At 43.4% G+C, this 15,413-nt stretch overlaps 1 protein-coding gene across 1 annotated transcript; it reads left to right on the top strand.

Annotated features, from left to right (window-relative positions):
* The first annotated feature begins 9,554 nt into the window (after positions 1–9,554).
* Positions 9,555–10,833, top strand: LOC133129314 (small ribosomal subunit protein uS14). The gene is made up of 3 exons (XM_061243301.1): positions 9,555–9,708; positions 10,396–10,495; positions 10,704–10,833. The coding sequence occupies exons 1-3, from the start codon at positions 9,647–9,649 to the stop codon at positions 10,710–10,712; spliced, it is 171 nt and encodes a 56-aa protein (XP_061099285.1). The 5' UTR covers positions 9,555–9,646; the 3' UTR covers positions 10,713–10,833.
* Positions 10,834–15,413: the final 4,580 nt, after the last annotated feature.

The raw sequence follows: 15,413 nt of genomic DNA, 5'->3' as shown, positions 1-15,413 counted from the left end.
CTTAGTGGACAGCCAGACGGAGACACCTGGTTTGTAGGCCGGAGCTGGAGTGCGGTGGCGGTCAGCAAAACGCCGATTAAGATGCGTAAGAGCGCGGCCTTGGCGTCCCTCCAAATCTTGGCACATCGTTTCATGTGGGTGGCGAGGGAGGGAACAGCGATCTCAGCTTCTTGATCGGGAAACAAAGGAGGTTGGTAGCCTAGAGAGATCTCGAACGGAGACTTTCCGGTGGCGGCGCATGGAAGGGTGTTGTGCGCATACTCAACCCAGGTGAGCATCTTGCTCCATGAGGCCGGATTCTGGGCAGAGACACAACGTAGCGCAGCTCCCAAATCCTGGTTGGCCCTCTCGGTCTGCCCATTGGATTGAGGGTGGTAGCCGGATGAGAGGCTGGCTGTGGCACCGAGGGCCAGGCAGAAAGCTTTCCACACTTGAGAAATGAATTGTGGGCCCCGGTCGGATACAATGTCTGAGGGGATTCCATGGATGCGGAACACTTCCTTGATAAGTACCTCTGCAGTCTCTTGGGCAGTGGGTAACCCTGGCAGGGGGATGAAGTGGGCCGCCTTACTGAATCGGTCCACCACAGTGAGGATGGTGGTGTTACCTTCGGAAGGGGGAAGTCCGGTAACGAAGTCCACGCCGATGTGGCTCCAGGGTCGGCTGGGCACAGGCAGAGGTTGGAGTAGACCAGCTTGGTGGGAGGCCTACTTCTGGCACAGGTGGTACATGCCTTGATGAAGCGTCTGGTGTCGGGGATCATGGAACTCCACCAGAATCTCCTCTTCAGCACCGCCAAGGTGCGGGTAAAGCCAGGGTGGCAGGAAAGGAGGGATGAATGGGCCCATTGCAGCACCTGTGTCCGAGCGGCTGCGGGAACGTATAGGCGTAATCCGGGGTTGGGCCTAGGATCGGGTTCCTCCCGTAGAGCCCTCTGGATCACCGACTCGATCTTCCAGGTGACGGACCCCACGGTGCAGGAGGCCGGAAGGATGTTCTCAGGAACCTCACGCTCAGGACAGGTGTTAAATTGGCGAGAAAGGGCATCAGGCTTAACGTTCTTAGAACCCGGGCGGTAGGTGAGTGAGAAGTTGAACCTCCCGAAGAACAGTGCCCATCTGGCCTGTCGGGAGTTCAGCCTCTTGGCTGTCTGGAGGTATGCCAGGTTCTTGTGGTCGGTCCAAACGATGAACGGCTTCTCGGACCCCTCCAGCCAATGTCTCCACTCCTCCAACGCCAGTTTGACTGCCAGCAGTTCGCGATTTCCGACATCATAATTCCTCTCCGTCGGGGACAGCTTCTTGGAGAAGAAAGCGCAGGGGTGTAGTCGGTTGTCCGCGGCCGCCACCTGAGAGAGCACAGCTCCCACCCCCGAGTCGGAAGCATCCGTCTCAACCACAAACTGGCGGGTGGGGTCGGGGTGAACCAGGATGGGAGCGGAAGAGAACAGTCTCTTGACCTTGGTGAAGGCCGTCTCAGCTTCGGGGCTCCACCGGAATGGCACCGCAGGGGACGTGAGCTTGGTTAGAGGGGAGACCACTTGACTATAGGAACGGATGAACCTTCGGTAGAAGTTGGCGAATCCCAAGAAGCGCTGGAGTTGCTTACGTGAGGTGGGTGTGGGCCAGTCGGTGACCGCCAGAATCTTCTTGGGATCCGCCCTGATCCGTCCCCTCTCAAGGATGAATCCAAGGAACTCAACTGTGTCAGAGTGGAAGACGCACTTCTCCGCCTTGATGAACAATCTGTTCTCTAGAAGTCTCTGTAGCACTTGCCTGACGTGGTTCTCATGATCCTTGGCATTATTAGAGTAAATTAAGATGTCATCCAGGTAGACAAACACATGGCGGCCCAACAAGTCCCGAAGAACGTCATTAACCAGGGCCTGGAAGACAGCAGGAGCGTTGGTGAGGCCGAATGGCATGACCAGGTATTCAAAGTGTCCGAGAGAGGTGTTGAAGGCGGTCTTCCATTCATCGCCCTCACGGATACGGACCAGGTGGTAAGCGTTGCGGAGATCCAACTTGGTGAAGATGGTGGCCTCGTGAAGTGGGTGGAACGCGGAGTCCATCAGGGGCAGAGGATACTTGTTCCTCACCGTGATGTTGTTCAGCTCCCTGTAGTCGATGCACGGGCGTAGGGAGCCATCTTTCTTCTGAACGAAGAAGAATCCCGCACCGACGGGAGAGGAAGATGGGCGAATTAGTCCGTTAGCCAGGCAGTCACGGATGTATTTCTCCATAGCCTCCCTTTCTGGTCTGGAGACGTTGTATAGGCGACTAGAGGGGAGTGACGAACCGGGAAGGAGCTCGATGGCGCAGTCGTAGGGCCGATGAGGCGGCAAAGACTGAGCTTGTGTCTTGGAGAACACTGTGCCCAGGTCATGGTAAGGAGAGGGGACCCTCTCCAGGGAGGGTTTGGGAGTCTGTGGTAGAGCTGGCACTCCCTCTGCTGGTGGTGGGGCGGAACGCAAGCAGGACAGATGGCACTTAGGATCCCATGCTTGCACTTGGTTAGAACTCCAGTTGATCGTGGGGTTGTGTTTCTGGAGCCAGGGTAATCCCAAGATGAGTTGGTCATTAGGGGACTGGATGACGCGGAACTGGATCATCTCCCGATGGTTCCCAGAAATGATCAGTTGTACGGGAATAGTGATGTGCGTCATGCGGCAGAACGTCCTTCCATCCAGCGACCGCGCATTCTCAGGGTGGGGTAGAGGGAGGGTGGGAATGTTCAGTTCAGACACCAGAACTTCGTCGATGAGGTTGGCGTCCGCTCCAGAATGCGTTAACCCTGGTTGTTCCGTCGGGAAGAATCAGCAGGGTGGTGAGCGTGGGACGATGGTTGTCTCTGTCAGAACCCTCATGCCTGTCGACTGCTCTCACCTCTACTGGTCGCCTGGTCCTGAAGGAGCACCGAGCCTGGGTGTGACCCGGCCTCCCACAGTAGAAGCACGAGCCGGTGGTTCTGCGGCGTGCTCGTTCCTCGGTAGAGATCTTGGTACTGGCCCGGGACAGGTCCATGGGTTCGGGTCCCTCCAACTGCTGCTCCTCATGTCGAGGATTTGGCCCCTGCCTGGGGTACGGGTTGCCGGGAAAGATCGGTCTCTCCGACCGGCGTAGTCTGGCACGGTTGTCCAGGCGGATCGTGGTGCGCACGAGTTGGTCGAGCTGGGTGATGGGGTCCAGTCGCGCCAACTCGTCCTGGAGCGTCTCACTCAGGCTGGCCAGGAAGAGATTCGCCAACGCCGCATCGTTCCAACTAGTGGCCGCCGCGAGGGTGCGGAAGTCGATGGAGTGGTCTGCCGCGGTCTTCCGTCCCTGGCGCAGAGCAATCAGTCTCTGGGATGGCTCCTGGTCGCTGGATGCGTGTTGGAAAACCTTCCGAATCTCCTCGACGAAGGCCGGGTAACGAGGAGGAGATGAACCCCCGGTCCACACTGCAGTAGCCCAGTCCAATGCCTTCCCCTTCTGCAGTCCCATCACATAGCCTATCCGACGGTCGTCGCTGTTGTAGGTCTGGGGCTGTTGCCTGAATACGAAGTCACATTGGAGTAGGAAAGCCTTGCACCTCTCAGGTTCTCCACCGAACCTCTCCGGGGGGGGTTGTTGAGGCTCCCGGAATTGCCAGGTTTGCATGGGGTTGAACGCTGGGGATGTGGGTGGGTGGGTAGGCTCCTCCCGTGGTTGTAGCAGGACCGCGACAGCGAGCTTCTTCATCTCCGCACACAGTTCACGAATCTCCAGGTGAAGCTCGGAGATTCCTTGTGAATGCTGCTGGACGATTGCTCCTTGTTCCTGGAGGGCGTGGAACATGGCAGTAGAGTCAGCAGGGTCCATTGTGGCGAAATTGTTCTGAGACGGGTGCGTGGGGGTTGGACCCAAAATGCACGACTCAGAAACAATAGTAATATAAAGACCCCTCAGGGCTTTATTCGGGACGAATCCCAGGAGAGTAGTCAACACAAGCAAAGTCCATACACGTAGATCCAGCCAAACAAAAAGTAAACAAACAAAAAGCACGGTGCCGAGGGAAGAGGCAAACTCGTAGTCGGTAGACGTGCAGGGAGGTCCGGTAGCAGGAGAGCTGTCAGCGGGGCAGATGAACAGACGGACGGCAGGCAGAGGCGTAGTCGTGGACGAAGCAGGAGTCGAAACCATGAAACAATCAGCGAAGCAAAAGTACAAAAACGGTAGGCAAGGACGAAGTCAAAAAACAAACGATGGTCACAAAACAGGCGTGGATCGTAACGTGTAATCAAACAGTAAATAATGCTCAAGAGTTGCGTGGTAAACAGAGGCAGACAATTTCGCAGTGAACAGTTGCGCGACTGGGCTATAAATGCAGGTGTAGACAGGTGTAGACAATTAGTTAGAGCGTAGCAAGGAAATGGAAAACAGGTGCGATGGATGACAAGTTTAACAAGGAGATTAGTAATCGTTAGTAATAAACCTATCCTGCCCTAGCATTAGTAAATTAGTAAATGACATGCACGAGAAACGTAAGGTAACATGAACACATGATTAGTCTTGTTAGTTTCTACCCAATCCTGATCTAGCGTTAGTAGTTTTAGTAAATAGACAAATAGAAACACTAGGGGAGTGAAGGACAGAACGAGAGAGAGAGAGAGAGAGAGAGAAAAGGCGGAACGCAAGGTTTGCGGAAAAACATGTAAAAGTGCATGCATAACAACGACCAGTTAACGTAACAATAAACATGCATCGAGACATAACACAAAGCGAAACTAAGACGATAATCACTCAACATAACCAGGTAATATAATCGTAACGAAACATAACTAGACATGACGAGAAAATAAATCGTAACAAGAAATAAACTAAACAACATGACGAACCTAGACTAACATAATACATGATAAGACACTACGTGACTAAGACAACATGAATAAACATAAATCAACATAAAACATGGTGAGACAGACCTGAAACGTGACAGCATTGTTCATTTCCATATTGGATTGTGTGTGGCTGTTGAGTTAGGAGTGGGTGTATTAGGATACCTCCTCATTTATTGTTAAAGCCACCACACAGTGCCACTTATATTCAATATATATAATATCAGAACAGTATTATCAGAAAGGATAAAAATATTTTTTGTATTCACGTGAGAACTGTTTAGGATGCCTCTGAAATGGCATTCCAGTTTGTAAGCCGTTGTCCTCTCATAATAGGCCTATTAGGTCCACATTCAGGGAAATAAAGGAGTGCCATTTTTTCCATACTAAAAACAGATAACAGATAAGTGACAGCTAACAAGTTGATTCATTTTTTAAAGATAAAGATCACAGTGAGTTTGTCGCTGTAATGGTGATAATAGTAAGTAATGCAGCAATCACAATTACCATGCCAGCAAAGTTTTCACAATAGGATCTGTACAATATAAGAAAACAATGTGTGATAGCAGCTGAGGTTTGGCTTAGTTAGTAGTATTAAAAAGCCAATTTTTTTGTTGAACTGCTGTTTCTATGCCAAGCAGAAATAATAGCTTCGACCTATTGCATTTCATACATTCAAATAAAAAGGTTTGTCCAAGTATCATTTAACATTTTCAGGAAAAATATGCTTCAAATATTGGAGGTAAACAATAAACATCTGTTGGTTATTAGAGCCAATAATATGTTAGCATAACATGCATACAAGTACTGGCTGAATAAGATAATAGTCAGTCATTTGGTTCATTCAAGACCAGCAGGTCTAGTCTGTTCATATAGTGTTGACACATACTGTATTTACGCTCAGTGTACATGGCTCTTACTCACCCCTAAAGGCTAAAAAAAGAATGAAAATGTGTACGAGCCTGCCATCTCTGGAGATTTCAAGAGTAGTTATATTTAAATTCTCACACCAAATCTGACAAGCATTAGAAAGCAGTGAGGCAACAGCTGCATGTGCTAATTACAGCTTCTGTTCAATTTCACAGGCTATTAGTCTGTGTAATGAATGTTGGATGCATTTGTCCAGAACACGGCAGACAGAAAAAGAAAAGGAAAACATATGATGTAATTCCAGCAGCAGTTTAAAGGCCAAAAGCAGCACTGCTGGAAAAAACTGTTGAGAAAAATCACATCAGAAGCAGTATTGTCACACATGATATTATAAGGATTTCATTTGAGGCCTGACTTGTATTTCAGTATATGCTGAATTGGTTTGACCTGCCCCAAGGTGAAAGCTACCTGAAAATGCCAGGTTAACCAAGGTCCGGATCCTCAAGTACACAATGTGAAATGTGCAGGAATTGAAAGTTGCAGCCGAGTGAGTGTGACACCTGATGAAACTTCCAGCCAAACGTCCAGCCAATTTTATTGTGCTTTTTACAGTGGCTATGTCACAGACACCTAAAGAGGAAACCGAAAGGAAAAACGGGTAAAACCCATGCATGAAACCCAAAAAGGGAGCAAGTCAGATGAAAAAGTGGGAAAAACTATAGCCTGACTATAGATGGGGCACCCATCCTCCACTGCCCGCCTGGTGTAAGAGTAAGGCCCAGTGTAATAAATGATGGTCCTTGCCATGAGAGTTCCTTCTCCGGACTGATTCCAGACAAGTCCATTAATTCAAGTCCAATTGAGTATTCTCGGCATAAATTCCTAATTCAAATTCCTGTCCAGGTCTGTTCCTTAGCTTCCCAGCACATTTCAATTGCATCCAAATCCCTCATTCAAATTCTAGTCATTAAAATTGTCCCCTCTTTTTTCAGTTTAGAATTTTGAATAGTGCCTCTCCAGTTACTGCTGTGCCACCTGCACCCACATGACGAACACACAGCTGAAGTGTGTATACTCAATGCATCCAACTGTGAGCCAGACACTAATTACATACTAACATCCACAAGTACTGCAGGAATGAGCCAGCCCTTATCAGTGGAGAGGTGCATCTATCCTTAACAACTGGTAGCTGGAGCATTATTGGGAGGACTAATGCAGTGGTAACATGAGGAACTCTGACCCACTTACACCCACCCAACCCCAGCTTCAAACAATTGTAATACAAATGCACCTCTTACAGCTCCTCTTCAGCTCCTCTTACAGTTGTAATACAAATGCACACCTTGTATTTTATTGTGTATTATAGGTTGTATATTACTGGAACAAACATACTAACCCTCAGATCATGTGTGTTTAGATGTATCATCTGTGCCATAGCACATACTTGCATCAACATCCAATATTGAGAAATACCATCAGTGTACTGTATGAGCCAGCATGGTACAATAACAATGTTGACAAATAACATGGATGGGTTATTTAAAAAGCATTGTACACCTGTATTTTTTATTTAAAGAATGTCAAAACCAGAAAAATAATTCCATTGCTCCATCTCACTGCTTGCACCAGAGGCCTACTGTAAAACCTTGGTCCTCGAGAGTTCAAGGTCTGCTGGACTGAGTGACATTGACCGTGGATGATTATTGCTGCCAGACCAGGTGGTTTGAGTATCTCAGAAACGGCTGATCTGGGTTTTGCAGAGAATGTTGCAAAAAACAAAAAATATCCAGTGAGCAGCAGTTCTGCAGGCAAACATGCCTTAATGAGAGAGGTCTGAGGAGAAGGGCCAGACTGGTCAAAGCTGACAGGAAGGTGACAGTAATGCAAATAACCATGCATTACAACAATGGTATGCAGAAGAGCATCTCTGAACACAGAACACATCAAAATGAATAGGCTACAGCAGCAGAAGACCAATAAGTAAAACAATAAGTTGAATAAATACCCAATAAAGTGCTCAATGAGTGTATATTAGCTATGTTAACTTCAATAGTCTGCTTCATAATTTCAATTTCAAGCACTATTTCAATTCATATTAAACAGTTATTCAGTTTTGAAGTACACATTTATGAGGTGACAATTTCGTTAAAGATGGACTTGGTCTTGACTGCGCTTTAAATCACTGAGGTTTTCCCATTTCCTATTTTCTATGCACCAGTATTGAAATTACTCTAATTAATAACAATAATTTATAGGAAAGGATGTAGAAAAGCATTCTTGACATTCTACAAAACTATAAATACTTTCCAGCTGTTTTTCACAAATCCCAAATTTGCATTTAAAAGCAGTTCCACGCAATAGCATTCAAATTAAAATGGATTTTACAATCATTATTACATTTATTATAAAGAAACTTGGCCATGGATAAACACCTTTTTTGGAGAGTGCAGGCGACTGTTCACAAGCTGGGGCTGTGACAGGTAGAAAAAACATGCATGAATTTTCTAATGAGATAAACCCAGCCATTGCTAATCATGCGACATACTGTGAAATGAGAATGAGGAAAGCCAGGCACAGCTTAATAAAATCAGACCAGCAGTTGTATTCATTTTGCCATAAAGATGAGACATGGAATAAATATAACTGGGCACTGTGCCAAAGTTCATATTCTAGTGGTACAGGGCAGAGGAGACATAACAATGCCTGCTGCCGTTCCTCATAATTGGGTAATCCTTACAAAGCCTCAACAGGTCCATGTAACACAGTGTGTCTGCTACTAATTTTCAATTCAGTGTATGAACATCTTATCCTCTACAAAGAAGAAAACTGGAAGGAGCCAGGGCTTGCATTTGTCATTATTTGTTACCATGTCAGATGTATGGCTTTTAGTGATACTGTATTCCACCCAGCCTAATCTCCCTTGGTGGAACCTTATAGAATGGTATTTTCTGAACAACACTGGAAATTGTATGACAACAGTCTCCATGGGTAGGTGAGGCCTCTTAATTGAGAGGATCAAAAAGGAGCTCTCAGACAGGCATTTCTCTCATGTTCTTTCTCTTGCAAAGGTGAGTTGTAACAAGGTGAACCAGCAGGCTAAAGTGACACAGCGGGACATTTCCCTTTGGGCTGAATCGGTGCATCAGAACACAAAGAGGACTGCTCTGAATCATAAAACTCACAAACAACACAAAGACATAAAACATTTATGAAGCTTAAAAAAAAGATTTCTTCACAAACAATGACAATTTATATTCAGGATGTAAGTCCATCAGGCCATTTCAGTAAAGGAAACGAAAACTACGATAGTATGTACAGTTACTATAATGTTATCTTTCTATACACCTGGATACTGGCCTACTCAAGCAAGTACCTTACTCAGGGTTCATTGGCATTGCCCAACCAGAATTTGAAGGTGTAACCTCTGAATTAGAAACCCAGCTCCCCATACCACATAATCAATAGGAACCTCATTATGGAGGAGAAAACTGATATCTGGTGGTATTGGGGAGATTGGGGTATAATTAATTTGAATGACATGAGTTATAAATTATGAGTAATTGCCTCATGTTAGTTTAAAAGCGTGGTGGGAATATACCAAACACCAAGACAAACACCAGCTATAGAAGACAGCTGCCAAGTACAATATTTGCTATACAACAGAATGTGCTCATCTATCCGTCATTTATATAAGTTAATATCCTAGGGCAGGACCTAAATAAATATATGTACGTATTTATGTATGTATTTATTTATTTATTTATTTTTAAGTATACAAAATTCAGGAATTAAAGTACAGAATTAAAGTATGATTGGCTATATAGAGAAAGCGGATACGCCGTAAACACTTGTCGGAAAAACGTAATTTGCGCATGCGCACTTCCCTTCCTTCCTTTTCGACACCCGAGCGAAAGAGACAAGATGGGCCATCAGCAGCTCTACTGGAGTCACCCAAGAAAATTCGGCCAGGGATCTCGATCCTGGTTAGTTATCCCCTTCATATCAACAACATAAACCTTTTTAAATACTTCCAGAGATATGTGTGTTTATAAACTCTATTTAGGCTGCAAACGTTGCTTGTTGACCTGGCCCGCATGGACAGTGGTCGGCTAAACATGGCGTCTTCCCACGCTCAGACCGGCCTTTGAAACGTAGCGTTACGCTAAATATATCATTTTCAGTTAAACATGTTTAAAACTCATTAAAAATTAAGCCTTGCAATACGATAGCGTAAAAACATTATGTATTTCCTTTAGAATCTTCGCTTTATTCACCCAACTAGCTTTAGCATGGTATCCACGTGAACTCGTTAACTGCAACTTGGCTAACATTAGCCAGAAGTTTGCTAGATTAACTTTAGCCTTTTTGGCGATTAGTTTACTAAAACTTCCCGTTGTTGTTTAACTTGGCTAGCTGCACCTAGTAGCCAGGTTATTGGTAAATTGGCTTCCCATGGATCCAGGTAATGGCCCACCTATTAATCTCGTTTTGGTGGTATAACGTTAGCTCTCATCGTGTGCACAGCAGTAGTTGCTAAGTTGAATGTGGCTGTAGAATTGGAGGAGTTAATTTGTCATCTAACTTGGCTAGCTAGCTAGATCATTACATGCGGACAGCTGCAGCTACTAAGCACGCACGTTTTTTTAATCATGTTTTTCTTGTCCTTATAGCCGGGTATGCTCAAACAGACATGGTTTGATCCGCAAATACGGGCTCAACATGTGTCGTCAGTGCTTCCGACAGTACGCAAAAGACATCGGCTTTGTGAAGGTAAATGTTGGTTGTATTTAATTATTCTAGTAATCACTAATGTCTTCATTGACCACCGGAAGAAGGTATGGTGTTCAGCGGCGAGTACGGTGGAATTATTATTATATTACTACCGTCAACAGTCTAATGTATTATCTTGTCTATTCGCTGGATGCAGTAATTCATGTAACCTTTTGACCTGGATTTTTGTTTGTTTTTCCGTTTAAAGCTGGATTAGATGTGCTGCGAAGATGTACTGATTGGACCACCCTACCCCGCGTAAAACCTTTAATGGAAAGAAGCGCATCCATGGATTTGCAATTTGTATTTTCATTAAATTTTTGGTGAACCTAACACAAGTGGTCTCCTCCTTTACTCCATATTACTACCATCCATATAGAGCTAGTGTAACCTGATTTGGTTAGACATTTTAAATTGTTGCAGCTCTACCACTCTTTTGCAAGGCTTTGTTGGCATGGGTGTGTAATACCTAATCTCAGTATTACATTACATTATTGGCATTTGGCAGACGCTCTTATCCAGAGCAACGTACAGTTGATTAGACTAAGCAGGAGACAATTCTCCCCTGGAGCCATGCTGGGTTAAGGGCCTTGCTCAAGGGCCCAACGGCTGTGTGGATCTTACTGTGGCTACACCGGGGTTAGAACCACTGACCTTGTCCCAGTCATTTACCTTAACCACTACGCTACAGGCCACCCCTACAGTATTGACAGATTCATGTGCTCAGTTTTCCGGGGCCCAGTGAGCTTTTTTTTGAAACGCTTGATTTTGAAAAGTTAGCTGGCTCCAACCTTGAAACCAAATGCACAAATGCACACATATGTTTTGTCATTACACCGCATCATAGCTGTAAATGGAGCCTTCTCTAGGGAAAAAAAATAAAAATCTAAATTTGGCATTGTGAACTTTCTATAAAATGAAGACTACATACTAAGCTTTGTACCCCATCATGATATTTTTATAGATGTGGATGTCTTCACGCTCAAATCTGCACAAAATTAAGTGTCTGGTGATACTTAAACTTTATTGTCCGCACAAATGTGGAAATTTGCCTTCGGTTTCTCAGGTTGGTTAAAACGCATCACAATAAATAAAACGTACTGTACAACCAACCATAGATGTAGTTCCAGTGTGAATGGTGTTTATGAATTTAGCAACATCATTGCCTTTGGTATGAAAGACCCTGTATATGTTCTTGGTTGCTGTAGAGGATCTATAGTGTCTTCCTGAGGGCAGTTTTATGAATTCTTTAAAAAAAGGGGAAGAACAGGATCAGACACAATCTGTCAGGCTTTTTGTTTCACCTGAGTTTTTTTATATATACATCCCAGTTATTTCTGCTCTTTCCCAATAATTTTGCTGGCCATGTTTGTAATTCTGGACCATCAATTTTTTTTTTATTAGTCCCCAGGTGCCAATACCGTGAACACATTAAAAGGCTTCTATAAACCGTCTTTACAATGTTCTTGCTTATATATATCGTATGAATCCAATTTCCTGATTAGATACAAGGGCCGCATTACTTTTTTGAAAATGTATTCCGTGTTGGCTTTAAAACAAAGTAAATTCAAAAAAAGGTTCCTAAATATTTACACTCTCTGCTGCTTCAACTGACTGATCATTAATCAAAATGGTTGAAAATAATGACTGCCATTGTGGTGACTCAAAATAACCAGCTCCTTAGTCTTATTTTCATTAATGAAAAGGGCACTGGGGACTTATTTTTAAGACAGGATTTGCCTGTGTTTCAAAGCATTGTTCGTGTCTACTTGTATATTTTTAAAGAGAGTTTGGAGTGACAAATTGCGCATTTTAAAACCATTCATGGTGACTCAACTTGAATTCTTGTATTGTATATAGAGTGCTGCCACATTAAGACCTGTCACAGATATTAGTTGTGCTAATAACCATTGGTGGTCACAGCACTAGTTATGTTCAATTTAGTCTTGGTGTCACCAGTGCATTCGTGATGAATTTTAAAAATAAATGTATTGACCCTGACGAAATGCACACATAATACGTTGGAAAGCTAAATCACCAGTGTAATATCCATGGGTCTGGGGACTGAGTGAATAGGCATGTTTTAGCAACTGGAGAATAGGGAATTTGATTTTAGGAATAATGAATGATTAAATGAAAGTCATTCAAGCTCTGCTTGATTCAGAGAATAAAAACGTGTGCTTCCAGGTTACACACCAAACATGGGAGACCTTCAACAAATCCAGTCCAATCTTAAAGGCACAATAATTATAGCGACCCATACCAATAGGATAGACGATATGGGCAAAATATGTCAACCCCCCAAACAATAGGCAATGCATAATGCATAGCGCAATATTTTGTGTCATTATGTTTCATAGATGAAATAATGCTAGCATAATAAAGGTTTTTAGTTTCTTTTAATCTGAAAAAATTGACATTTGTTTTTCTTTTAATGTATACATTCATAATCAGGAAACCAGGGGATTCAAAAGGTGTTATGTACTGTACATTAATTTTGATCACTTCTATAGCAGTTATTTATGTTATTGATACAACTAAACCATGGTTGTCATGATGACATATGACCTGATATGGACACCATAGCGGGTGCAGTGTCTGCCATAGAATGGATCTGTTTATTGGTCAGTTTTAGGGCTCTTCATGATGGAAGGTATTACTCTGTGGCAGTCGTGGCTAGATTGTAGGTGTACCTATTTTATGCAAAACTGGCATTTTAGGATCAGCAGCCAATGTTCCAATGGCAGAACAATGAACGTCTTGGTTGAAGCCCCTTAACCTCCTAGGGCCAAATGTGGATGCAATCGCAGCTGTAGAACTGCTGTTTCATAAATACACAATTCTAACCACTAGATGGCAGAAAACGTCTACAAATTAAAAAAACCTTGCACTGTTGTTACAAATGGCACAAAATTCTGGAACAAAAGTAGTCACTAGGTGCTTCTGTATTTAGATACTTAAATGCTTGTGAAAATTGTGTTCATTGAATATGAAGGTATGTTTACAGAGCCAAAAATATAGTTAATCAGAGAACATATAAATATTTAATAAAAACGGTTTATTTCAACCATTAAAATTTTGAAAAAATGCATTCATTGCCTTAAACATGCTATTTAAAGCTATTTAAACAATTTGGTAACATATGTATACGTATATGAGTTTCACACAGGCAACCAGATTGCCTTGAATGTTAATATAGCAAACTAAACATTGTGGTCCTTAACGCTATTGGATGCATACCAGTTCACTTAAAGGTACAATAAGTAAGATTTTTGTGTTAAAACATTGTTAGAAGACCATTGTAAATCCCTTCCTATCATTGCAAAAGGCTCACTGACATGTTGACTCACCCTCTGCCTGTTTTTATAGTCCTTACATTTGGGTTTCTAAATATACAATTGACGGCCCAGCACATTGTATAACTGTACAATAATTCAAGCTCATTGATAGACAATGGGGTTTAATTGCCACAGCCAATGGCGTTTCAACGTCTATCCACTTTGATGTTTGATGCATTGTGTGTTCAGAGATGCTCTTCTGCATACCACTGTTGTAATGTGTGGTTATTTGTGTTACTGTCTTCTTCCTGTCAGCTTTGACCAGTCTGGGCATTCTCCTCACACCTCTTTCATTAACAAGGCGTTGCTTACTGGATGTTCTTTTGTTTTTTGCCCCATGCTCTGCAAACTTTAGAGAAATCCCAGGAGATCAGCAGTTTTTGAGATATTCAGACCACCCTATCTGGCACCAACAATCATTCCACGGTCAAAGTCACTTAGATCACATTTTTTCCTCATTCTCATGGTTCACTTGAACATTAACTGAAGCTCCTGACCTGTATCTTCATGATTGTATGCATTGCACTGCTGCCACACAATTGACTGATTAGATAATCGCATGAATAAGTAGGTGCTACTAGTGCTCAGTAAGTGTATAATTGCCTCCGACAAAAAGTGTCTTGTACCTTTGAAGTATACCCGATTTTTCAAACTTGTTTTTCAATCTAGTTTCTGTTTTAAAAAATGCTGTTCACAAACAAAAAGTGTTCAGTGCATTTTTAGGAGCTCAGGGAAATGGAAATTTATGATGAAACATAATGTCACTTGTTTTCCGCACATTTGTTCTGGCATTGGAAGTAAAGTTTTAAAATCATCGTTAAATAATTTAATCAACGCTGCATTAACCCATTATTAGGCGCCCTATAGAAAACCTACAGAAAGGCCTAGGAATCACAATGCATTTCAACGATCATGTGTCTTGAAAAATGCTAAATATGATCAAATACAACATCACATCCGTCTGTTAAGGGAGACATAACACACAGATCGCTTCCATCTGTTAAGGGAGATGTAACGTGCAGGTCACATCCGTCTGTTAAGGGAGATGTAACGTGCAGGTCGTATCCATCTGTTAAGGGAGATGTAACGTGCAGGTTGCATCAGCCCATGAGGGGTTAATCAAATAAGAGGCCTAAAAACATGTCACAAATTTCCACTTGAAAGTGACATTAAAACTGCTCTAAGGATGCATAGTGCCTACTAAGGAGTCATCAGACCCCCAGCAATGACCAACCTTCCCTGGCAAGTGTTTGCTTTGAGTGTAGGCTAGCATTTCCCCAAGGTTTTAGAAAAAAGTAATGGAAACACAGGCATGCACATCTATGAGATGACGCACACATACACAGGCCTTTTTTTGTCTTGCTGTTGGCATAGCAACACTCTGTTCTAACTGCTACTGGTTTCTACTGCTTTCAAACAAACACATTTCTTAAGAATTCTTTGAACAAAAGGATGAACCTTAAACTCATATATTCACTCTTCTCTTTCTTATCTGATTTTTTTCATCCGTTTTTATAGCCTTGGGTGGGCACAGATATTCCACAGAGAAATATATATGTTTCCCTCTCTCTCTGCATCTC

The sequence above is a fragment of the Conger conger genome, chromosome 5, assembly GCF_963514075.1.
Source record: "Conger conger chromosome 5, fConCon1.1, whole genome shotgun sequence".
NCBI classification, from domain to species: domain Eukaryota; kingdom Metazoa; phylum Chordata; class Actinopteri; order Anguilliformes; family Congridae; genus Conger; species Conger conger.
The sequence above is the reverse complement of the archived record's forward strand: the minus strand, read 5'-3'. Positions and strand labels throughout refer to the sequence as shown.